This window comes from Zerene cesonia, chromosome Z, assembly GCF_012273895.1.
Source record: "Zerene cesonia ecotype Mississippi chromosome Z, Zerene_cesonia_1.1, whole genome shotgun sequence".
Classification (NCBI taxonomy): Eukaryota; Metazoa; Arthropoda; class Insecta; order Lepidoptera; family Pieridae; genus Zerene; species Zerene cesonia.
The window spans coordinates 6,569,678-6,595,539 of record NC_052122.1 but is presented as its reverse complement, the minus strand read 5'-3'; the positions used below and the strand labels follow the sequence as shown (position 1 = coordinate 6,595,539).

At 32.0% G+C, this 25,862-nt stretch overlaps 6 protein-coding genes across 7 annotated transcripts in view; 3 read left to right on the top strand and 3 right to left on the bottom strand.

Moving 5' to 3' along the window:
• Positions 1-1,091: 1,091 nt before the first annotated feature.
• On the bottom strand, positions 1,092-1,853 carry LOC119835484 (putative peptidyl-prolyl cis-trans isomerase dodo). The gene has a single exon (XM_038360331.1). The coding sequence runs from the start codon at positions 1,674-1,676 to the stop codon at positions 1,206-1,208; it is 471 nt and encodes a 156-aa protein (XP_038216259.1). The 5' UTR covers positions 1,677-1,853; the 3' UTR covers positions 1,092-1,205.
• Positions 1,854-3,561: 1,708 nt separating this feature from the next.
• LOC119835461 (protein RCC2 homolog) lies at positions 3,562-13,269 on the top strand. Its single transcript, XM_038360287.1, has 12 exons — positions 3,562-3,716; positions 6,168-6,354; positions 6,436-6,582; positions 7,021-7,096; positions 7,613-7,744; positions 8,138-8,237; positions 8,611-8,714; positions 9,091-9,257; positions 9,516-9,696; positions 10,288-10,365; positions 10,765-10,865; positions 11,427-13,269. Exons 2-12 carry the CDS (start codon positions 6,175-6,177, stop codon positions 11,595-11,597), a joined length of 1,437 nt encoding a protein of 478 aa, XP_038216215.1. The 5' UTR covers positions 3,562-3,716; positions 6,168-6,174; the 3' UTR covers positions 11,598-13,269.
• A 1,647-nt stretch (positions 13,270-14,916) lies between these two features.
• Positions 14,917-16,569, top strand: LOC119835773 (KIF-binding protein-like). The gene has a single exon (XM_038360758.1). The coding sequence runs from the start codon at positions 14,917-14,919 to the stop codon at positions 16,567-16,569; it is 1,653 nt and encodes a 550-aa protein (XP_038216686.1).
• A 2,225-nt stretch (positions 16,570-18,794) lies between these two features.
• On the bottom strand, positions 18,795-23,699 carry LOC119835750 (solute carrier family 35 member C2). 2 transcript variants are annotated; one of them, XM_038360733.1, is made up of 5 exons: positions 23,317-23,699; positions 22,510-22,797; positions 20,475-20,727; positions 19,987-20,153; positions 18,795-19,743 (listed from the first exon to the last, which is right to left on the bottom strand). In XM_038360733.1, exons 1-5 carry the CDS (start codon positions 23,500-23,502, stop codon positions 19,417-19,419), a joined length of 1,221 nt encoding a protein of 406 aa, XP_038216661.1. In that variant the 5' UTR covers positions 23,503-23,699; the 3' UTR covers positions 18,795-19,416. The 2 variants fall into 2 exon arrangements, with proteins under 2 accessions (XP_038216661.1, XP_038216662.1); XM_038360734.1 differs by having other exon boundaries at positions 19,435-19,743; positions 20,049-20,153.
• A 149-nt stretch (positions 23,700-23,848) lies between these two features.
• Positions 23,849-24,833, top strand: LOC119835470. Its single transcript, XM_038360301.1, has one exon. The coding sequence runs from the start codon at positions 24,097-24,099 to the stop codon at positions 24,829-24,831; it is 735 nt and encodes a 244-aa protein (XP_038216229.1). The 5' UTR covers positions 23,849-24,096; the 3' UTR covers positions 24,832-24,833.
• A 596-nt stretch (positions 24,834-25,429) lies between these two features.
• The window catches only part of LOC119835469 (pyruvate dehydrogenase phosphatase regulatory subunit, mitochondrial), an 11,308-nt gene continuing 10,875 nt past the window's right edge, over positions 25,430-25,862 (bottom strand). The window contains exon 17 of the mRNA XM_038360300.1: positions 25,430-25,788. The gene's annotated coding sequence lies outside the window, so the exon portion shown is untranslated. The remainder of the gene's footprint in view (positions 25,789-25,862) is intronic.

Here is a 25,862-nt window from a genome sequence, read left to right as displayed (position 1 = left end):
CGTTGTATACGGTTCAACATTTTTTTATTATCAATCAGCCTATTACATAGTTTCAGGCCAAATAGGGCCACCGGCCATATAGCCATAGAGAATATTATGACCAGAGTAAATATTACGCACATTAATACCGATTGAGCCGAAGGTGACAATAAACATGTAAATAATAGACATGAAGCTGCATAAACGCATTTTCGACGTTCATACATATTTAAGGTCGTTTAATGTCATGACATTCAAAATTAAATAAGGGTTGTCCTAGTTAGATTGGGAGGAGTTAACCAAAGATAGCAATAGATCATTTTAGCATCAAATACTTATTCTGTATACCTGTGTGGTCGCCAGACTCCATATTTACGTATAAATGATGATGATAAAACAAAAAAGTACAACAATTACAGCATCAATGTTATGTTATAGTTGAAAGGTTATCATATAGTTACTAACAATAATGTTAGGTTGTAGAAAGAGAAAATTTAGTAAATATCATAAAAATTTTAAATCGAAAATTTATATCTTTTAGATATCAATGTTTTGCAAAATTTCTATAAATATAGATAGCTCTCTATATTCTGACAAATGTTACATCTTTAAAATATTACTATAGCATAATCACTAGTATAAAACAGAGTTGCTTACTCTATCCCTATGTGACCGCCTCCTTGGTACAGTGGCTAACGTGTGAGCTTAGAACCAAGGGGTCCTGGGTTCGATTCCCGGTGGAGACGCATAAAAAAGTCTCGGTCTGGCAGGACAGAAGGCTGATCACCTACTTGACCATAAAGAAAATCGATTAGTGAAACAGATGTATATCACCTGCCCCATACCCCAGTAGGGGACACGGGACTTCACTTACTATGCCTATGTCCCTTCGTATGCTTAAATCTTTTTAAACTACACAACAGATTATGATGGGGATTTTTTAAAAAGATAGAATGATTCAAGAAGGTTTATATATAATAACATCTATAAAACTACACCGAATTTAAAGTAAAAGCTAATTAATGATATAAAGAATAAGAGAAAAACAATTTTAATGCTGTGCTTTAGTTTGGACACCTTGATGGAAGTGGAATTATAATTTAAAAATGAAATATCTTGTAAGCTAGTTTATTATGCTTAAAAAGTTTTATCTTATGACTTATCAACTGCTTATAAATAGATAATTGAACCAAATACAAAGATTAGGCAAATGAAAAATAATCAATTTAAGCAGTTCTAAGAATAATATGTACTCCTGAATCTGTTTCAACAGGCTTGCTCAATTGCCCAATCTTCAATTTGAATGCTTCCTCTTCAAATGGTTTCTGCATTTGTCCATGTCCAAACATGCCTAAGTCGCCACCACGCTTAGCTGAAGAGCAATCAGAGTACTTTGATGCAATATCGGAGAAAGTAGCTTCTTCGGCAACAATTTGCTTTCTATAATTTTCGAGAATCTCTAATGCTTCCTCTTTACTGCGAGTAATGTTTTCCTCTCGCCACGATGAAGGGCGCCGGCTCTGTGCGTGCTTCACCAAAATGTGGCTGCAACGAACATCACCAGGATCTGCCAGAGCATCTGGGCGCTCCCATTGCGATTGTTTTGTGTACGTATTAAGAAAATAAGCCATGCCGGTAGACCTACTTTTTCTCATTTCCCATCCTTCAGGCAGGGGCTCATCCTTTTCATCAGACATGTTTCTCTTCGATAGGTAATTTACACTTGAGTAGTGCTTGAACTTATTTTTAGGTAATTTATTCTGACGAGACAAATATGAAATCCCTAATAGATGAATGATCAATGAAATTGCCAAATGGCTACCAGGCGGTAATGGCTACCCAGAGAGAGGAAAATTGACAATTGAGAATTGACATCCGCCTACCATAGATTATAGACTTATATAAGTTCGCCATTCCTTAATCATAACTTGAAACAACTATTAAGTTTGGGCATTTTACAGTAGATTTCTCTGTATTACAGTTTTTTAAACCGTACATGTAATCTATAAACTAATTACGTTGATAAATAAATAAATTCGTTGTAATAAATATAGCAATTTTTTGTTTAGATTAACAATGAGGATCAATCATTACATATTTTTACAAGTATAGTAGCTTTTCCCTGCATCCGTTGACTTCAGAGTATTTTAATAGGCGTTTTTATACATATAATCCTTCCTCATGAATCACTCTATCTATTAAAAAAAACATCAAAATCAGTTATGTAGTTTTAAAGGTTTAAGCATACATAGGGACGGCAGTTATTTTATAAGTATCTATGTTTTAAATCTAAAACCCATGATACACAAGCTTTAAAATAATTTATTTGACAGAAGTTCATACGTTCGTTCATTCGAGTTGAGATTGCCCCTCAGCCTCGATACTAAGCTCCTTATCCAGGGATTCGGTGATTTGTAATTTACTGCGATATAATAAGTTTATGGTATTTTGTTTCGTATAGTGAATACAGTGAGTTTTAATTGTAACTACAATATCAATTAATGTAATAAGTATCACAATAATAACGATGTTATCTGACACATATTAGGTAGTTTTATTAAAAGCCTCTGTATGAATTCAGTATTTATTTATTTCCCAATACATGTACATTGTACATTACTATTTTGTTCTGTCTTAAGAAAAGTAGACATTCCCAAGAGTGAACGTTCGGTTGCCACAAGATTAGTTTCATTATAAAAGTATTTTTATTTCATGTATATGTTCTACAAGCAGATTAGAATAAAATAACTATTTATTAGTGTATAAAATATCGAACATATACGCGTTAGAAATTCTTTGTGTGAATAAGTATTTTTAACCAAAAATTGTGATTGTAAAGGTAACATTAATTTCTACCATTTCTACAGAAATCAATTAATCCTTGAGTTACTGGATAAGTACAGCACCCCCACAGTAAACCGACCTGAAATAGCATACTGCTTCGGTGAGTGGGGGAGCCGGAGGTCCATATCCTTCTCCTTAGCCTTCGCAGTCCTTTCCTTCATTCCTCTCATCAATTTTTTCTTAATCCCTTTCCAGCTTGGAGTCGGCAATCCATTTGTCGAGGCGTAAGGTCTGCAATCGACCTTAAGCCTCTCCAAATGTCCATCGGCGGTGGTAGCTCTTACCATCAGGCGACCCGCGTGCTCCATTACCGACGATGATATGAAAAAAGATCTAATTTTATGAAAACAAATATTTTGAGTGCACCGTCTAGTTGGCAGTATCACAGATAACATAATATTATACTAGTAGTAGTATTTCCTTTTTCCATAATAGGTTCTTCATCTATGATTACTATGGTTCATGTAGATACAAATCCTATATCTATGTCGTCAGCATAGATAACGATAAATCGATAATATTTAGCCTGTAGCCGTGAGTTCAGAAAATGTCAGTTGTCAAAATGCTTTCTTTTCGTGATCGGAGCTGTTCAGGAGACAAGGTAAATTGTGCAAAAGTATTCATCTAAAGTCTAAACGCTATACAAACGCCAACATGTTGCTCTTAAAGTCATAGACTATAGAACCGACATGTTTTATGATTCCATTCTAATTTTTTCCCGCAACACTGGCAATATTTGTGATACAATTTTGGCTCATTATTTAAAGAAAATGTACGGTCATGGGTTAATAAATATTTTTTTACGGTATCCCCAACAGCGTTCAGCTTTGTCACAGAAGTGGGTAACGGAACCATTGTTATTTAATTGTATATTTTAACAGCTTGTTCAAACGGTAAGTAAAATCTGATCTTTTTATTTCCTTTTAAATTATTGAATAATGATCATGTATTACATTAAGTAAATTATAATTTCTCAGAGTATTAAATCAAATATGGCACGTGTCGTGCTGTGATGCAAATGTTAATTTTTATAAATAAAATTTGATGACTTATATTTTAATATGATTTGAACCTAATTATTCAAATGATTTATGACGTGAGTATGTATATAGTGTATAAATAGCTAAAGTTAATTGCACTATTATTTGTGAGAAAATTTTAGATGCTTATAATTTTTGTATAATACTTAACTCTGCTCTCACGAAACGCTCATTGTTTGCTTTTAATGCCTTAATAACATATAAATGCTGTACGACTGATTCGATATCGATGCGCTATTTAAAGAAGCACTTGTGGCATAATAATCAAAAGTTTCTAAATACAAGCTACCAGAGTACTGACTCTTGTGTAGATGTTTTTTTTTTAACAGTTACTCCCTGTTTGAATCTCAAGTAAATAACATCAATACTTATCTGTCTTTCATGTAACATGTATTATTACTGAAAATGGCTTGATTTTATAAAATACATTAGTGATTAGAATTATACTAGGATCACTTTTGTATTTCAGGAATCCGATGTGTTCTCATATATTGTGTATGACTGTAATTATTGCCTGTTGCATTTATAATTTTGTATAAAATTATCAAAATACTAGCAGGTCTTTAATTTGTGGAGATAAAAAGAATATAATAAAACATAAAACAAAATTAATGAAATAATTACACAATTTTAAGTTTTGATTTTTTTTTTATATGTTGAGCAAGCTTCAAGCTAAAATCCACTGCATACATTGGATAAAATAAATTAAAATATTTATTTTATTGGATATTGGATTCACTCTCTGCTTAATCCTGTCTGTATCAACAGATACAGGATTTTTCTAAAAATTGTTGTGTATTATTACTTTGTTAAATTGGGAGCAGCTTAAAAGATGCTTTACCTATATAAACCTTCCTATTGAATCAATGTATCTATCCAAAAAAGTCCCATCAAAATCTGTTGCTTAGTTCGAAAGATTTAAACACACATAGGGACAGAGAAAGGGACTTTGTTAGATACTGGTTAATTCATTCAATCCTTACTCTAGGGACCTTCTGTCTTAAGTCATTACTTAATTAGCTTACCATACTATGCCTCATTAATGGTGTAAAGAAGGAATTCCTTCTTTACTGAGTTATTTGATTAAAAAACTCATTCAAACAGCAATTTTCTTAAAACTATAGAAATAAAGAAAATACGCTTAAGTTGTACTTTTTCAATTCATAATATTTTTTGGTTTAATTCCCAATTCTTTACTAGTTAAAACTTGCTTATATACGACATAAACTGCTACTGATAAATCACTTATGATTATATGATTATAAGCATATAAAAAAATTCAATCATTAATTACTAAATGCTATTTATATAAACATAGTAAATGTATAAATGGACATAATTTAATGAAAAAAAATGTAATTATCCCAAACCTTGAATGGTAAGATCAGTTAAGAACATTAACATCAATAATTATTCTTAACAAAAAACTAAACCATTCTTAAAATTGTAAACTCAACAGATTTAATTGGAACCTCATTGGAGGCAATCGCTTCAAATTCCAAAAAAATAATCATAAAAATTGGTTCTTCCAGTATATAGGTATGATGTAACAAACAAAAAAAAAATAATTAAAATACAATCGAATTAATAATCTCTTCCCTTTTTTAAAGTTGATTGATAAATAACAGGCTAAGAACCTTTTAAGACCACTATTGAAATGCTGATCAATCACGATTCCAAATTATTTCAAGACTATTCTTTCAAATGCAATAATATATATAAAATATATATTATTGCAAAAACGCCTTTAGGATTTTAGATTTTTGGGAAACTTAAAAAGGTGCTGCGTTGTTGCCAATCTTCTTCTGTTTCCTATTGTCTGGTTGCTACAGGTGGACATTTATATGACCAACTAAAGAAAGTACCAAAGCAGTTTCGTTATTTATAAATTCCTATCTACAGAGTAGATTATGTGTATAGAAAATTGTAATCAAGTCTGGAAAAGGTTGGCAAACTAGGTATAACTTTCTAGTTTTGAGAATTAAGCGATACAAAAATGGACATGAAAGTTTTTAATATAGTGTATTATTATGTTTAACACATGTATGTAGTTCTACATATTAGATTTCCTCACATATTAATTTTCTTCTTTTATATATTGAGGGTAAGAATACCAATGCCTATTATGCCTCTATATCTTTCTATACCGGTTTCCTTGTGGTTTGATTAGCCCCGCAATGTTTGTCACGGGCCTGTTGTCTAAATACATACAATAAAGCGGTATTTTGACATACTAAACAGTTTATATGTTGTAGAAAAATAAAAGCAAAAACCAAATATTGCATCCAATAATCTTGTCATCAGGTGAAAAATGTCTAATAACAGCCGTAAAAGACCTTTGTCTCTGCCAATGAGATCTAAAGCTAAAAGGAAACCAAAACATGTTTCTGAAGATGAAGAAAGTAATGATTCTTCACTCTCCGAACAAGAACAAGATAAGCAAAGAACTCCATCTCCTTTACCTGATGAGCCTAAATTGAAGTTACCTGAGGTATTTTATTTATTTATAATTCTAATTCAATCTCTATACTTGTTTCTTGGTACAACATTATTTATATTTTTAATGTTTCAGGAACTGCTTAAAACATTTTACAAAACCCCCGGAGTCCTGATGATAGCTGGTCTAGTTTCATGGGATTTGGTTGCCAAGAGAGATAATAATCCCAGTAAACGAACCCACCCAAATTTGTATACTTTCCATAAGTTTACTGACATAAAGGTAATAAATTGTTTATCGTAAATATTGAATTCAAATATTTATCATAAAATGACATCCTCATTTGCTGTTTTTATTAATCTATCTATAAAAGCGACAGGTCACAAAGACTTATCACGAAATCTTGAAAACTGCGAGTCTTACGATAGATTCATAGATTAAGTGTGGTATGGAGTTAGTTTAGTTGGTAGGCCACTTGTAAAATTTTGTGTTTTGCAATAGTTCCGAATTAAGGGCGTTTAACAGGACAGATTAGAAATAACCAAAAGCCTCAATAAAGTTGTAATGAAATATTTGCGTTTCGTCTAAAAATTTCTATTTAGATAAAGTAAACAAAATTTTGAAAAATATTTTACAAACTACACCTACTTTCTTGTCTATTCCTACCACTATTCTTTATTCTATCTTCTTAAGTAATAGTAATTCACAAAATTGTTTCAGTATCGCCTAATAATCAGTGGTTGCAGTGCTGGTCACTCCATCCTTGTCTCGGAAGAGGGTGATGCTTATACTTTCGGTAAGAAATCAAGCAATTGTATTTTATGTGTTAAAATAAATACATAAACTTCAGTATCATTTATTAATTCTTATACTTTTCCAGAACAAACATCTCTTTGGACTGTCAGACGACAATTTCTAAGATCTTTATATTATAGGTTAGCAATTAACTTAGGAAATACCATTCCAATTATCTCTGATGTCTCGCATCTCTCATCTCGCACCTTCCATCCCATCAGTGGAATGATTCACAAGTTATAAAGGCAATGTTTAAACGTTTCAATGGGGCTTGTACATCAGATAAAATCACATATCAATCAACACTATCAATGGTTGAGAGAATAAATTATAAATTATAGTTAATTATATTTAAAGCAATCGTTTTTATAAAGCATTATCGCTGTTATAGGTATAGAAATATATGACTTAGGTTTTATGTCCCCTAGCAGAGGGCCTCCACAGTGCACCGCCAGCTATTCCTATCGTGAGATTGTGAAATATAAGCATAGTATATTCTGTTGTAATTATTTCCTAGGTCGCAATACATTCGGCCAACTCGGGTTTGGGGATACAACCACACGCAATGTGCCGGAACTCGTGCCAACTCTGAAAGGGCTCAACATTATCCATGCAGCTGTGGGCAGGAATCATAGTATGTTTGTAACAGGTAAATTTCATGTAATGATTTCATTCTTAATGTCTGATTGATTTTATATATTTAATGGTAATTTATAATTTTTCTTAATGTCTGATTGATTTTATATGTTTAATGGTAATTTATAATTTCGAGGTAGATATTATATACGAAACGATCGCTTATATAAAAGAATAAGCTTAGAATATATTGGTCATGTTACCATATGTTTTGGGTACTCTGAAAGATATATTTATCATCGTAAAAAGGAAGGTTTACTTGCACACATTCAGAAACCACAACAAGCACTAAAAATCCATGTTTTCGTTACAATAAATAATGAAACTTACTCTATTTGTTGGAAACAATAAAAATATCGTGTATATACGACACTGAAGTTTTGTGTAATGTAGCGTATGTATACAGACACGGGCACCGTGTACGCGTGCGGCGAAAACAAGTGCGGCCAGTGCGGGCTGGGCAACACCACCCCGCAAATCCTTAAGCCTACCCGTATTCGGTACAAGTAAGTAGTAAACTTACCCTTATTCGGTACAAGTCAATAGTAAGATCGCCCGTATTCGGTACAAGTACGTAGATCATTATCTATAACTTTTTGCTGTACATTTGTACCGTATAATACAATTCTATCTTAATTTTAACAAACCTATGGTGGGGTTTGTTTTTGGTAGGTAGGTATAGCTTTTTTATAATTAATAATAAAAAATAGTGAAACAGTTGATGCAGTTTATTTTCATTAACTTCTTGTAACTTCATAACTTTTGGGGTAATTCGCCATTATGTTGAAATTTTGTTGGTGTTGATCTATTTCCTCTTAGCTATATTTCGTTTGATCCACGTCTTTTTGAGCAGCTGTATATATATACAACTTGTTTTAGGGGCGCGCCGATTGTGAAAGTGGGATGTGGCGCGGAATTCTCTATGATACTGGATTGCAACGGTGTTCTCCATTCGTTTGGCTTGCCTGAGTTTGGTCAATTGGGTAAGTTAATCTATATTCTATACCAATTATATAAAGAGCTGCAGAAATCGATGATATGTATGCTAGTTTGACCGCGATAATCGCAAGAAGTGCTCGACCGATTTAAAAAATACGATTTTACAAAAATGGTGGTCTAACACTTAAGAGTGTAAGACCACCAGAATGTCTATAATATATATATATATATACAGATATACAGAGAGATATATGTATAATATATATACAGAGTCGGTACAGTAGTTGTTCATTTTCTATTGTATTAACCTTTACGTTTTTAATTTGGTTTGATTTGATATATTTAATCATATGTTTATCAAATATACGTTATAATGTAGAGGAAGACAGTGTTAATATACGATTCTTTATTCTTATACAGGCCACAACACTGACGGCAAATATTTCGTGACTTCAACCAAGCTGTCATATCATTTCCAAACAGTGCCGAAGAAAATAGAGTTCTTCTTCGAGAAAGCCAAAGATGGCCACATGATACCGGTCAATGATGTGATCATTGTGGACTTCTCCTGTGGCAATAATCACACTGTAAGTAAATATCATTCAATATTATTTATGAATCTTCAATATTTATTATCATCATCATCATTAGCCCATAAATGTTCCCAATGCTGGAACACAGGCCTCCTATGAGGGTTCAGGCAATATCTAATAATCCACCACGCTGGCAAAGTGCGGGTCACATGTTGTTGAACTTTTGATTCTCGGACATGCCGGTTTCCTCACAATAAAGTTTGAATCTAATCCGTTCGTTCAAAGTGGATCTAATAAAATACAAATGTTCAGGTGGCGATCGACTCGAAGAAGCGCGCGTTCAGCTGGGGCTTCGGCGGGTTCGGGCGGCTCGGGCACGCGGAGCAGAAGGACGAGGCGGTGCCGCGGCTCATCAAGTTCTTCGACTCGCAGGCGCGCGGCGTGCGCTCCGTGCACTGCGGCGCCACCTACAGCCTCGCCGTCAACGAGCACGGTCAGTCCCCCCCACATACCCTCCGCGTACCCCACCACATCACAACCCTCCATCACACCTCCATCACACCCCCCCACATCCCCCACATACACACCACACCCCCCATATCCCCCCACATCCCCCACATACACACCACACCCCCCATATCCCCCTCCACATCCCTCCTCCACATTGACAAAACACGTATACCTTTATTTGTGCATATCATATCATATCAAAGAGAAAATAAATAGTTGTGTAACATACGTATGTGGTATGGTTGTGACGAAATGTCACATCGGTGTAAGTTATGGACAATGTGAGTATAAGATTACAGCGAGGGGCGGCTGGCACTTGACCGATCAATTTTAATTGAATTTGAAGCAACATGGAGAGGACGTCGGGAATTCTTGCTTGAGAGGAAGGGTGTTAATGTATCTCAAGTTATATCACATAGAAAGTTTAAAAATTGTGGTGTGCGTTTAAGTTGATTCAGCCTTCATTGTCTATACCATGCCACGAACACACGCACATTTGTAAGGTTGACAACAAAATAAGAAATATTATTGAGTATGGTTTTTATTGAATGAAACTACTGTGTAATTATTTTAGGTCTGCTCTTCTTGTTCGGCCAAACTAAGCGCACGGGTGAAGCCAACATGTACCCGAAACCGGTGCAAGATCTGACAGGTATTGAAAATACGATAATTTCTATTAAATTCTATGCAAAAAACAAGGAATTTCATAGCATATTTTGAGTATCTGCATTATCTTTAACAATATCTGTGTTCTTAGCGCGCGTCAGAGCGCTAACCTGACTCCGCACTATGACGCCGATTTTCTTTGTAATATGCGGTAATATACGGCCAAGAGTCATATAACGTGAACGCTGCCATTATCATTGTTTTATTACGATTTTCAATAGAATTTGATTAATGATGCACGATTTGCCAAAAGATTGCGTTGCTTTTAACCTGTCTTATGCCATTTTATTTGTGACTCCATGTTAGTTTTATCACATATTTATTTATAATAATATATTTTGTATTTACTTTTATTATTTGGTATTTACTCGTCACCTTTTTCCAGGTTGGCACATCCGTAGTGTGGGAACTAGCAACACATCCATTGTGATTTCTGCAGATGACTCGCTGATTGCTTGGGGCGTGTCTCCAACTTATGGAGAATTGGTGAGTTCATACGGATTTTTTAAAAATTAACTTGCTTCACCCGGCATACGCTGTTTTGCCTTGCTCTTATCATTTAGGGGTATGAAAAATAGATGTTGGCCGATTCTCATAGATACCGGATAAGTACAAAAAATTTCAATAAAATCGGTGAAGTCGTTTCGGAGGAGTATGGCAACGAAAACTGTGACACGAGAATTTTATATATTAGATTTAGATTTGCAGGATAAACATTTCTTGTAACAAATAGTAAGTTTTTACAAGTAATGATTAAAAAATAATCGCAATATGGGACTTCGATGGGATGGTATAATATTTCACCATTATACGTCACATACGCGGTAGGTTCGACTCAAATATATAATTTTAAATCCAATTCTTTTGAATACATTACGAACGATATCACATTGAGATTTAAACACAAATTGTACCTCTATAAATACAAGCATTTCCATTTTAATAAAGGGAGTTAAAATTATAGTACAAAATTCGAACAGTGTTCAACAAAATTATGGCCGATTTGATGTTCCTAACGTCTGATAAATTTAACATCATAATCAACAGGGTATGGGCGAGATAAACCGCTCCACCGCGAAGCCCAAGGAGGTGAACCGCATGGACGGGCTGAACATCACGCAGGTGGCCATGGGCTTCTCGCACACGCTGCTGCTGAGCGACAACAGCTCGCCGGAGGTGCAGCAGAAGCTGGCCGCGCTGCCCACCTTCGCCCCTTGAGCGTCGACCCACGCGCGCTCTCGAGCGAACATTATGGCGCGCTTACACGCTTGCCAAGCCTCCACAAGCGACCACAAACACTAACGCGTTAATAGGATGATCAGCTAGGCTCGTGCCAGCCTGCAAGAGCTTGTAGCTGACGGTTTTTGGATACAGATAAAAAAAAAACTAAGTACAAACTAACGCACCCGCAGGCGCGTAAATAATTCCCAAACGATTGTGAAAGCTTGGAGCTTGTGGACGCTTGTCCAGCCATACCAAGCGTGTAAACGTATCATTAAACTCACCCTTTTATTTACCGTCCGCGACGCCTAAATACCGTCCACACTCACAGTCCCCATTTAATTGTTGTATTGCATGCTCGCTCACAACGTCGGATATTGTTTTGCCGCACTGTGTATTCACTTTTGTATCGACTGTTACGTATTTATTGACTCATTCTTGTTGAGACTGCGACCCATCTTCACCTATGATGTAATATGTTTTTTTTTGTTTTTTTCCCTCATATTTTCTTTAGGATTAAGTTCTAACATTATTTTGAATGCTTAAAGCGATTATGTGTTTTTTTTTGTTTTTTCTCGATTTAAATTGAAGTATATTAGATGGCTCCCTGGCCCTGTCTACCTCATTTCAACCTCATCTAATGTGGAGTTCGCTAATGTATTTTAATCATGAATATAATGAGCACAAAATTTTGAAATTTTGATGTGTGTGTAACTTCACTTCTTAATTTAGTTTACACTTTCAAACTACACTGCCTTTCGTATATTTGATCGTATGTGACGTAGCGGACGTGAATTTGATGTAAATAATAATATGTAATATTAGTGATTAGACTTTCATTGTAATTTGTATGAGACTGTGTAGGAGGTATTTACTTTGTGAAACTTAAAATAATTTAGAAAACGTACTTGTTTGTAAACTATGCAATGTCGCAGCGATTATTTCGTTAATACAGGGAATTGATTATTTTAGTGAAGATTGTTTTCTTCGAGACGACCATTGCAAGCACGTCGAGCCTTCGCCGAGGCAAGTGCTACCCACCTCCAATCATTGTTTTAAGTATACGAATTTAGCATTAATAAATTCCAGTATAGAACCGATAAGATCAATGAATCTTTTCTTTAAAATAATTTTCTATATTTTTATGGTGATTTTTCACTCTATGGTTAAGGGATAGGATAAGATTGTACTTAAGTCTTTTCGTAATAACACTTGAACGTATTATAAGTTATAAGGTGTATACTGTTTATGCAGTTCTATAAACTAGTGAGAATAAACATTCCCTTTGATTGAAATATTGTACGAAATTTACTCTACTTTGTATGCTATAAGTGTGTAAGCGTCAATCTGAAAACGTTCTCAATTTGTTAAAAATATACGTGTTAAACAATAACTTATAGATAGACTTAAAATGTGTCAACTTGCATGTTGAATGTGAACATTTCATCGATTCTATTTATGAGATAAATTAACCAAACTTTTATATATTTCCATTATCGGGTTTCAATTGAATGGTGTTGAATTTTCATAGGAGTCATTCTGGACTTTAAGTGAATAGTATTTGTAATTTAATGTTAGCATAAGTTGAACAAAACGATCATGTTAGAAAGTACTCATAAATATACAGGCCTTGCCAAGATTTATTCATTAATAAACTTTTTTCTTGGATTCATTTGTTTTATTATTTTTATTGTATATTCATTAATAAAACTTTCTATGTCTTATCTTTATGAGAGTGCCATTAATTTCGTAGTCTTACCTGGCTTATACAGTGTACAGTGGGGTAACCACTAAAAGCACGGATAATTCTTCAAATTCTTAATATTTCATTGGTAAACTAGGATTTTTAAGCCGTTATTATTTGTGGATGTTAATAATAATATCGTGCCCGTAGATCGAAAAGTCTCTAAGTCGAAAAATTGCCATAATGAGTTATTAAAGCCACTAAAAAAACTTTTTTTTTTCTCGAAATATCTGTTTTACAATCAATTTTGTAGCTGTCTTAGTTTTCAATTTACGAAGTGTGAAAAGTAAGTAAATCCTATTGTGTGATCCTGCCGGGAAATACGAAAAATAACTAATATTGTTTAATTATTTTATAGTATTCAAAAATGTACGCAACGCGAAACTAAAACGATTTAATTATTTTTCCATTTAATATAAAGCATTTATACGCTTTTAGTTAAAATAAAGTCACTAAAAAATTTAGTAAGTTTTTGAATTGAACAAATTGGTTCAGGTACCATATAAAACGTAATTGACTTCATAACAATAGGTTTGTTTCATTATGCAACATTTTTTTTTTTATAAATAGTACTGCATTAGTAATAATTCACTTTTCTTCCATCTAGCTATTAGATAAAATTTACCTAGCTCGAGATGGTTTCTAAAATTTCATTTAAGAACTACGAGAAAAATCACTAACTCAGTTCAAAAATTAACTATGTCGTAACAAGTTCAAGAGGTTTAAAAGAGAACAAATAATTAATTTACGTTTTTTTAAGTTTTCCTTGTATTTACTTGCTTTTTATTTGATACTTTAAAAAATTTGATAGAGTAATAATAATTTCATTTTATTGTCTTCTCTATAAAATTTAAAAAATATAAATACGTAATGCCAGACTGAAGTTATGGCTATTTGTTTTTTTCAAAACTTTATTCCCCACTATCTTAAAACAGCTTTTTAGGACTTGGTGATTTTTCGCTCTACGGGGACGATATAGTATTTAAGTCCAGACACAAAGAAAAATTTAAATGAAGCTCACATTGTGTCGCAAATTGCAGTCATGGACGTTTATGTCACATTTATTTACATAATATACACTCTATTTGTCTAATATTTATAACTGAATCATTGCTATACAAGGGTTCTGAAAATCAGTGCATTAAATGATTACAATGTATTAGGTACTAATACATTTTAATCTTAAAATGGTTGCTCCTTCGCTGACGGGTGTCGTTTGTCCACTATTGCTGTTTTTTTTTTGTTATATAAGATTTAAACTTATATGTTGTTTTATGCATGGTGGCAAATAAATAAGTATTTCTATTACCTCCAGATCATTTTTCATTATATTATACCAAGATTTAAGAATATTAAACAGAGACAGACTGAAGTCTCAGAACAATACATAAAAAATTTGGGCTTGATATGTAACCTTCTCAAACGACTTTGGCAGAAGATTAATTGAAAATTTAAAAATTATTTCTAAATTCGACATGGACAACAGCTAATACTTCAAATTATTTTCTATTAAAAAAAATTAAAGGTAATATTTTTTCTAAGTTTATAAAAAATTTTCATGTGGCTTTAATAATGGATGTTACATTGAGTCGGATAGCTAGTACTTTTGAGAATGTGCGAAATACAATAAAAAATAAACATTCTTCAGAAAGACTTCAAAATTTGAAAAAAGATATTCAATTCCTGCAAACTGAGCTTATTGTATTGGGTAAAGAGAATCATGACCTTTATGTACGATCCTTGGCAATGGAAGGATATTTAGCTTTGTTAACAGCTAAATCGATGCCGATATCATTAATTGATAAACGGAACATCCTTCAAACATCTTATGATAAACTCAAACCTTACGAATTACGAGAAGATTGTCTTTTCATATTACTGAGAATACAAAATTTACTATGTTATTATCTAATACAGTTAGATCAGACATCTTTGGCCCGAGAAATACTTGAAAATATAGAAGAGATTTATGATAAGGTCAATCAATTTAAGCCAGACACATTTTTGGACGCTGAAGATTTATTTACAACTGAACCCATCAATACAATTAAACGAATCAACCCAGAAAAGATCGACAAAGTAATTACAAACAATATTCAAATGCAAGCGTTTTTGTACAACAAATTGAATTTACCAGATAAGTACACTCTTTACAATCATACAGCATTAAGAAGACAATTGGAAATGAAAGAAGGTACTCCCCAAGACTGGGCTTTACGAACTGCACGACTTGGCAATTATTTTACATATCTGAATCAACTTAATCATGCTCGACATCATTTATGCGCAGCTTATCATGTGCTGCGTACTTGTCACGATAATTGTAAATTAATGCCAGAAGAATTTATTCTTCAGAAGGCAGATTTTGAAATACAATTCCTGGAGTTGAGTCATCATTGGGTCAAATATGGCTTAGCGCTATTTAAGCTTTCTCGGAAAAATATTTTAAATAAATATTTCACACAACCGGCATCCAAAGCAGATTTATGGAAAACTATGGATGTTGTTAATGAAAATATAGAAAATCTCGAAGAAAACGGAAAGGATGTCGGTACAGAGAAGATCGGTAAAGGAGACTGTTCAGCAGATAATATTTTTACGTTCCCTTCTTTGGATCTAAAAGACATAGAAAACAGAGTTCCAAAGGAAACTGTAAAAACTTCGGAAAGTGCTCGAAAACTTTTTGCATTTACACATAAATGGTTGATGAGAGCTAAGCATTATTACGATTTTGAACAACATTCTGCTCAGTACATAACATGTTCCTTGCAACTAGCTGAACTATACGAACACCTAGCGTTCTTCGAAAGAAATATTGACAGTCAATACAGTATTCAAAAGAGAAGAGCAGATGTTCTGGAGGCGTTAAATTCTTTATTAAAAACGTGCGATAACGTTATGTCAGTGCAGATCGATGTAATTCGGGAACTATCTCAAGTGCAATTGGAACTGATGGCTTTAAATTTGCAAAAATTATGGGTTGAAGAATCTCAAACCAATATACTCAATTTAGATATTGATGCAGATTCAATAATTCATTCCTTAGATTCGGAATCGAATAAGACTCTTACTGAGAAAACACTAAGCGCCAGTTGTAAAAATGCTCTCTTGAGGAAAATGGAAGCAGCGACGTCCTTAAACGGGAGATTGTTTAGACTGAGTGGGCAATTGAATGGTAATCCTGTTCCGTCTGAATCAAGTTTTGGAATGGACCTTAAAATTTAACAACTAGTGGCCTTTTTATAAATGAATCAAAACAACAACAATTTTATACACCTACCTTGTGAAATACAAAACGATATCATTTTTATATGAAGCTGAAATAAAAAAAAAAAAAATACATGAAATAAAATTGTTTTTATTTAAATACTTACCTAAAATAATACAATAAAATTTAAGCGCCTGTAAGCAATAGCAAAATAGTAGAACTTGTTTGTCTGCCTGCCTCCGTTAATTTTCGAAACCTTAATTGAATAGATATTGGTATAAGTAGATACCTGCAGGATACATATTAATCATGATTTCTGTTTTGGGACATGAAAAGTTTTAGCATACGCGTGTGCAGCCTGTAGCAATATCTCAGGTTTGGATAAAAATCGACTTCGGTGCATTCAAAATAGGGAAGGTTTAAAAGGTAGGAAAAAATATGAAAATAAGGTTATACAGGCAGCTAGTAAATTGATAATTAGATATATAATGCTTCTTTTCAATAAACTTTGCCATTTAATAAGTAATTCCTATATCGATTGTAGAATTTGTATATGTATTCATCTACATAGACGGTTGAACACAATCTTAATTTTACAGCAAACATTAAAGCTACATGGTATTGATATAAATAATAAGATAAATACAGGAGAGTAATAATTGTTATGAGTTTGATGTGAGTCCAATTCGCAAATATAAAGCTCTATAATTTCTTTAATTTTTAATATAGAGCAAACAGTTATAAAAACATATTTGTAGGCAAAACAATCTGCTACAAATGATGTGTTAAAATTTCTTTATAAGACCCATAGTTTCCGAGATATGGCAATTTAAAAAAAAATTTCACCCCTTTTGTCTAGATGGCGGCCGGGGGACAACGGTGGAGACTCCGCAAACTTAAGGTTAAGTTTCTGTTGGCTGCCCAAATTTGTCCCAAAAATAAAACTGCGTCCTCTAAAAATGCAATGCTCATGTAACATTTCAATGGACTGTATATGCCATTCTGTAATGAGATGATACAATATAAAAACATAAGTATTAAATAGGTTGCAATGTTAAAAATTGAGTTTTAATAAAAAAAATTTTTTGTGGGCACAAGCTCAAACATGTTCGCGATGTAAGTCTTGCATCTGTCCTCTGACGTCGATCATAAATACCACAAAAAGGGAAGGTAAAATAGATACCAAATTAAACAAATTTAAGACATAACGACAGGCTATTTTGGTCTATCACTTTGTGCTGAGTTCATTTATAAAGAATAAACTTTTCTTTAAAACAATTTATTCAGTTGTTTAACGAACATAATTACAATGTTCACAAAAATATTTTTCAATTTCAAAAATTAGTTTTCCACTTAAACATATTAAATTTTATTTTACAATAAAAATGCACACGATCCGGAGTACACGATGCGGATTTCTTAATGCATATAAATGCGATTACAAATAACCAGATATTTATTCGTATCAAGTTTTGAAGAATCAAGGAAATAAAGACTAATTAAATTACACAATGTACAGTTTGCTTACACGCGCATTATTAATATTTAACCAACAGATTAAAATTTTGTTGTATATCAAATTGACTCTAAATTCACTTTTGTTGATATAAAACATTTTATAAAACACTACTGTATAATATATAAAGCTACTGCACATATTAAAGTGTCTAAATACCGGCACTTTATATTGGAGTTTTATATATGCAATTTATTACTTTAGTCTCACTGTAGTTTAATGTTAATCTAGTATTACTGAACACTTATTAATGTGCGTTTGTGCGATTAATTATAATTAAGGGAATATAATTCTAGTATGGAGTACCTAGTGGTAATATAATTATTTATCAGACGATCACTAAATGATATACAAGGAGGTATGTTATTATAGTTTTTAACAATAGAAATGAACAAATTTATATATATCACACGTGTTATACAAACAAAATGATTACCTCACTACTCTAAAACTTTAAGATTTAATTTATTTAAAGAAATAACATTTTATTCTATACCCTGTAACAAATAAACAATAGAAAACAAATAACATAATTAGAATGAACTTATGGAACGTTTTTACATAGCCTTTGTAAATATACTTTGACTTTTTTAAATACAAATCCACTTAAGCATAAAAAATTAAACAAAAAACTTTGATCTTCGTAATCAATAAATAAGATATTTCTAATAGCATTACTTATATTAATGGAATGATTTATTTATAACTAATTTTTATTAAATTAAAACTAATAAATTAATAATATATAAGCTAGCTAAATCTTAATATTTAAAAGAAAATATATGAATTTTATTTACTTCTTAAATAAATAGATTTTTTCATACAAAATGTGAAGAAATATAGTCTTTCACTATGTAATAAACATGTTTCAATTCAAAGCATAAAATAACCCATGCAAAATTATGTGTATACACATATATCAATTGCTTTTTTGAGCTATAATTATACATGTGTTAGATAGCATGTTAATTATTTAACACATTATAGTCAAAATCATATTAATTAATATTGTTGCAAATTTAAAACAGTTACCATTGTTATAATACACCCAATAACATATTCTAATATTAAATATTTTTATTCAGGTAAGTCAAATACGATACTGAAATGCGTTTGTCTGTAGATATTACAATTACATCGAATCATACAAATAATTCTTAAATTTGAGATAGCAAAAGATAATAAATACAAAACATGGAATAGCTATTGTTTATCGTGTCTTATCATAAGCGGCGTTATAAATACAAAATCCACATTAATACATCTTAATTGCTTTCACAGCTCTAATATGGTATTCCATGAATCAGTTCAATGTTTCAGACGTACGAGTCAATCCATGTATTTAATTCTAACTGCCGTCTCGCCGTTGTAGTATTTCATATATAACGACACTGCTGTCGATGTCACTGTCATCACTGGCTATGTCATCCCACTTTTGATCATCCAGCAACGGCTCGTGACGCTCATCTTTGGCTTTGGGAGCTCTCGTTCTTCCAATTTTGACAAAGTCGTCATCTTCCAACGCCCTGACGGACCCCGCCACCGCTTTTATGAATAAAACTTTGTGTATTATGTGGCCAGTGATGCCCGTCAGACACAGGACCAACCCCACAACGTTGATAGGACTCAATTGATCCCCACTCACTTCTACCGCTAAGACTAGAATACATAGTTCCTGAAATGCAACATTAGATGTTAATAATTCACTTGCTTGCATAATTTAGTATCATCAGCTGAAATGTATTACCTCTTCTATCACAAATTCAGTTCTATATCCAATTATAACAATATGAAGGGGCACAAATAAATACTTATTATCAAGAAATTTTCCAACTATTGTACAAGGCAAATGAATATTAATAAAGTTAATGTGTTCATTATGTATATAGTACTTTTAATATTATATTACTTATATTACCTTGAAAATACCCGCAATTGATAATGTAAGACTAGATGTGTATGTGACTACCAGGAACTCACTGATCTCCATAGCGAATGCTATCGTAGCTCCCACCGATACTTTAAGCAGTGTGGGCATTAACTCACCCGGTGGCAGGCGCATCAGATCGTCAAAGCATTTAAAACCTACAATATATTATGTACCAATTACTATACAACATGGGTTTTTTCATTAACTACTAGGAACTTCATCTGCTATGAAAGGGAATATTTTTAAACATATTTCTTTTCCTTTCAATTTCTATAGAGCGCTGTGATAAATGGACTACCCAACACAATGAGAATATTTCAATTGAAATATTCTTGAGATTATAATATTATTGGTATTACAGCATTCGTGATATCTTACAAATATTTATACATAATTATGTTATTCTAAGTGAAATTTTCATTACATCCATTAATTTTCTGAAAGCTGCAGTTAGTTAAAATTGTTACTATATTTACCTTCAAAGGCAATCATGAAAGGGAGTAGTGACAAAAACATCCACGGCTGTACATGAAACACCATGTCTACTGGGTTATGTAGGCCCAGCTTGGATTTTTGCATTAAAAGTTGGGCAAATGTCCACCTCAGACCACCAGCAAATGAAGCAAGCAGAAGGAAATCAAAACCCAACAAATTGAACTGAGAGGCGTTGTACGTAAACATCATGAGGCCCGCAGCGATGGTCAGCACAATGCCAACTAATGACCACGACTGAAAACCATATTCATCCTTGTAAATAAATGTAATTATCAAAACAAATAAGATATGCGAACATTTCCACTCAATATTATTAATTCGCTGTGCATTTATTGACAACTTATTTTCGCATTGCAGTTCTTAGTCTTAGTTGATAAGGCTGGTGAACATGTTATTAATTTTGCATTCAGGCATTGCATTCATCATACATATGAAAAATATTGTGGCAAAATCCTGCATATTTAAGAGCATGTTATTTTATCATTAAATTTCATTTATTTTCCTTTTACGGTCTATATAATTTAATATATAGGTATATAACATACATAAGTTTCTGGTTCTGGCAATGCATTGAGAAATCTTTGATTTTATCTGTCTGTGAGGATAATAATTTCAATTCATTTTATTATTTATTATTCATAAAAATCATTCATGAGAGACATATAATTAACTGGCCTTTGCCCGCGCTTTCCCACGCTTAAAATTTAAGTAGTTTAATAGATGTTATTATACATGTAAACTTTTCTCTTGAATTACTATATCTTTAAAAAAACCCATCTATAAAAAAAATTCGCAGTGTAGTTTTAAAGATTTAAGCATCAATAGTGACATAGGGACAGACAGAGAAAGCAGCCTTCATTTATACTATGTAGTGATAACATGCATCAATATGTATTAAAAATGGTTGTGTTACTAGACTACTTACACCTCAAGAACTATTTAACAGATTTTAATGATTGTTAGTTTGATAATGTTGTCTTGATTATTAGCTCATGTTGTCAAAATCTTACAAAAAAGATACAACGAAAACGAGTAAAGAAAACAAGTAAATTTTTAAAAGTCATATCAGTTATACCATTTATAACTCAAATTTACACCCATTTTGATGATCTTTAAATTATTTTGATGTGACGTTTGGGACCGGACTTAGAATTACAATGTAAATAAGTCGCATATGAAATATCAAATTTATTACACTTTATTCATAAGCACGTTATTTGATTATCTAATATTTATAAAAGATAAAATTTGCCATGCAGAGGTATCATAGTCATATATATACTCGCAGGTATTAATATACATGAATATGTATAAATCAATTTGCATTGCTACAATCTGTTAATTGATATGTACTTTCAAATTTGCATTTAGCAAGTTGCTTGACATTCGCCTTTATGTTTCGCAAAGCGTTTATTTAACATATTGAAACTAATACATGGTAGATGATGACACTGCTTGCAAATAAAACAACTATGCAATAATCTAATAAACTATAACTGAATAAATTGTGTTTAAAAACCTTAAAAAAGTCTTTAATTTCTAAACTTGCGTTTAAAATCCTTGAAAAAGACTTTAATTTCTAAACGTATAATACTCGCGGAAAATCAGAAACAAGAAAAATACTATATTAACAAAATGTTTTGTTTCTTTGAATGCCTATGTGCCCACACTTAAGATACAAAAAATTATCAGTTGTGTTGGTACTATAATCAAGTGATATAGTCTCCATATATTTTATATGAATTATATTTTGCTTTTTCTTTAATTTCTCTTTTTGTTAAATATCAAAATACATACAATATATTACAAAGTATTCAAAACATGAATATGCAGAAGAGCTTATTTTTATGCTTGTATGACATAAACATCTTTTCCATGTACTCTTTATCTGTACTAAAATATAACAGAATTGCCTTGGTACCTTTAAGCATGAAAGACAGCAGCTGTTTGCATTTCTTAGACTATCTTCATTCAATTTGAATTGCTGATATTATAGAATATTAAAAAGGTACACACCTTTTTCTCCAATCCCAGCAAAATGGCAAATCCAAGAATAAATATGATTGTTGTAGATTTAGTCATTGTATACAAAGATATTGTTACCAATTCCAGAGCCCAGTTTGAGAAACCTACATCAATCCCACTGGCTAAACCAGTGGGACCAACAGACCTGAGGCAAGTTAAGAATGGTAGCATCAGTTGTGGCTGTCCAGTTATTAGTTGTAGAATAATGCGAACCAATACGGACAATATCCACTTTACTATTAAGTGATACATCACAACAGTCAAGGGATAGTGAAAGTCCTGCAAGGGAATAATTAACTTTAATAAATATTATTTAACACAAGTTTTATTGTTTATCTGTACTTTGGTGTATCATTCAAGTGATGTCATTTTAGTTTTTCTTTCTGAAATAACTTAAACATTGTTCTGTAGGAAATTATCTTTATGGTATGGCCTTATCACCAGAGTAGGATAATCTAAAATATCTCTAAACTATAAAATTAATAGGTACATTTAAAAACGCAATTTGAATAAATAGAAAAAACATTTTTAGGTCATTAAAGATGTTACAACCTTACAAGATTGAAAAAAAGAATGTACCTTGAAGGTCAATTGTAATTTTGTAATTAGTATTTACAATATACAGAACAATGATCTAAGTTATAGTTGCCACTATTTACATTAAGTATTGTGTGTTTGAACATATTTAAAATATTCGGTATTAAATTTGAACTTTTAATTTTTGTTACTAAACCAATCTTAATACACATTGTATGCCCATAATATAGAGATAAAGTAAACTGTTAAAGAATTTCTTACCTTTAAAAGCCATCTCTGATAAAAAGTAAGGCCAATCGATAGAGAAAAATACAGCAGTATCAATCCTAGAGACAGAAGACTTTTTTGAAAACAAACATCAAACCATTTGCCTTTAGGTTTAGCAATAAATTCGCTTTCTTCGGTATCGGTTTTGACCGACAGCTGTTCATATTTTGCACTCGACATGGTGCGCTTTGTAGCCGATCTACAGATTTACCACGTAACTACATAGCCACAATAGTAGAGGTTACAGATTTAATCTAAAATGCACCAGTTATTGTAATATTCAATTTGAATTCATTCGGATTCAATGTTAGTAAAGCGATTATGAAAAAAAATAGTATCTATATTTTTGAAGGAAAGGCACAAAACAATAGACTCTAGACCGCGAGAGAACGACGTGTCAATGTCATTAAGTTGAATTAAGTATCACTAAATTGTCTATAGATATATGATAGGAAGCTTAAAGTAAACATACCTACTGAGATATTTAGTATATATTGTGTCAAATTAATAAAAACTCAAATGTTTTTGTAATTAGGTATGATGTACATAGATAATACGAATCGTCAAACTTTTTGTACACATTGACTATATAATGTTTATGTTTCTCATCGATACTATATAAATTAACTCTATGACAAGATTTCTGTTGTCTATATTTATCCAAAATAATCAACAAAGGAATTGGAAAACACAGTTTACAAAATTGTTATGTCGTAACATAGAATTCTGAGAAACAAACATTTAAGACTGCATTGAGTGTTCAAATTCAGGAATATGTCAGATTCGGCTGGTTTTTCTTCATTATTCGCTCTAGTGGACAGTCACTTATCCAAGACTAGTGTAAAGGAGAGCAATTCAGATGGAGTTTCAAGAAGCCCATTCCAAATTCCTTCTCTCAGGGATGGGCCAAATAGCAGTTCTTCAGAGGGTCGTTTATTTTCACCTTTAGGTCAAAGACTACCTATTCCATCATTAAGTTTGAGCGAAAGTCCAATCACAAATGTTTTAGCTGAACAAGTTGCTAATATGCTAAAAGCAAAAGAAAGAAAACAACAAGAGGAAGAAAAAAAGAGAATGGAGGAAGATATGCAAAAATTAAAACTAAACGATGATAGAGATGATTATGTTATAGATTTGATGAAGGTATTACAAACACCATATGAACCTGAATTGAAAGTAAAAGACGAGATACTGAGTAGTAGTAGTTCCTTTGAATCGATATTTGAACCTAAATTTATAGACAGTAATGTCGAACCAGAACCATTATTACCATGTATAACAGATATGTCATATATTTTGGATGTAAAGGTCCGCAGAGGAAAAGCTTCAACATTTGGCAAAGTCCTATCATCACGACTAAGACCTGTGGCAGCTCCATACTTACGCGAGAAGATCGAGAGCAACATAAAAGCATTCGATTTTTCAACTCCTTCACCTTGTGATGTATTCCGAGAAAAATTAAGAAAGCCTACAATGTCTTGTACCTATACTGTAAATATAGAGTTATAGACCTTAAACTTTACTTATTTATACGTAGTTGATAAGCTAAGTTACGGTATTGGATACAAACATTTTTATAATATTATTATGTTATTTCTAATATTTTTAGGTGTATAAACATTTTATGTTAAAAGTTCTTTTATCGTAATAAGTTTGCACAATATACCATAGTCGAAAGGATTACAGGGGCAACTGTATCATGATTTTATCTATCATATGTAGGTATTTGTTTCTTATCTAAATTAGGTAAAAGGTAAATGAAATTCTAATGATTATTATTCTTATTCAAATTTGTAATATAAATACACTTTAAGCACTTCAAGTAAAAAAGGAGAAAAATGTGATTCATAATTTTATAGACAAAATTAAAGACAATTGCATTGAGAATAATTTTATTTTTTAATATGTATTTAAGAAAATAATGAGTGTATTCTCATTAAAATGACAAAAACAGATTACATTTATTTGAGTTTAATGTAAGCTTGAAACAAAACATGGTTGACTAAATTGAGAAAATGATCCTTAGAAAACATACATTTTAATTTGATTTCTACTTACAATACTAAAATAAAAAAAGTACCTAATACTATAAAATTCCTTCATTTCGCTTACATAAGTTGTTACAAACAATTACTTAGGTTAAAATTTCAAGGGAGAGACAAGGCAAGAAGATTTACAAATTCTGAAGTTAAAATAACGACATTAGCTTTAAAAAACAAAAACATTGTTAATAACCAGTTTATAGAATAAGTATACCTATATATCTATCACATAGTTGGTTACTCATATGTATGTATTATTCAGAAGAAACCCAATTGACATTTTAATAATCATTTATTGTTGCCTTTTTTGTCAATAAATTAAAAAACCTACTTCATATTGAGGCAACATTTTTGTCATACCACTGAAATCTTTAACAACCAACTAGTAATTAAAAATCACAGTGCTATGGTAAATAAAGTATACCGTGAAACCCGCCAACTTTGTTTTTCAGGTGTAACATTGGCCAGTTATCAAAAATAAGCAAAAGTTGTAATAGT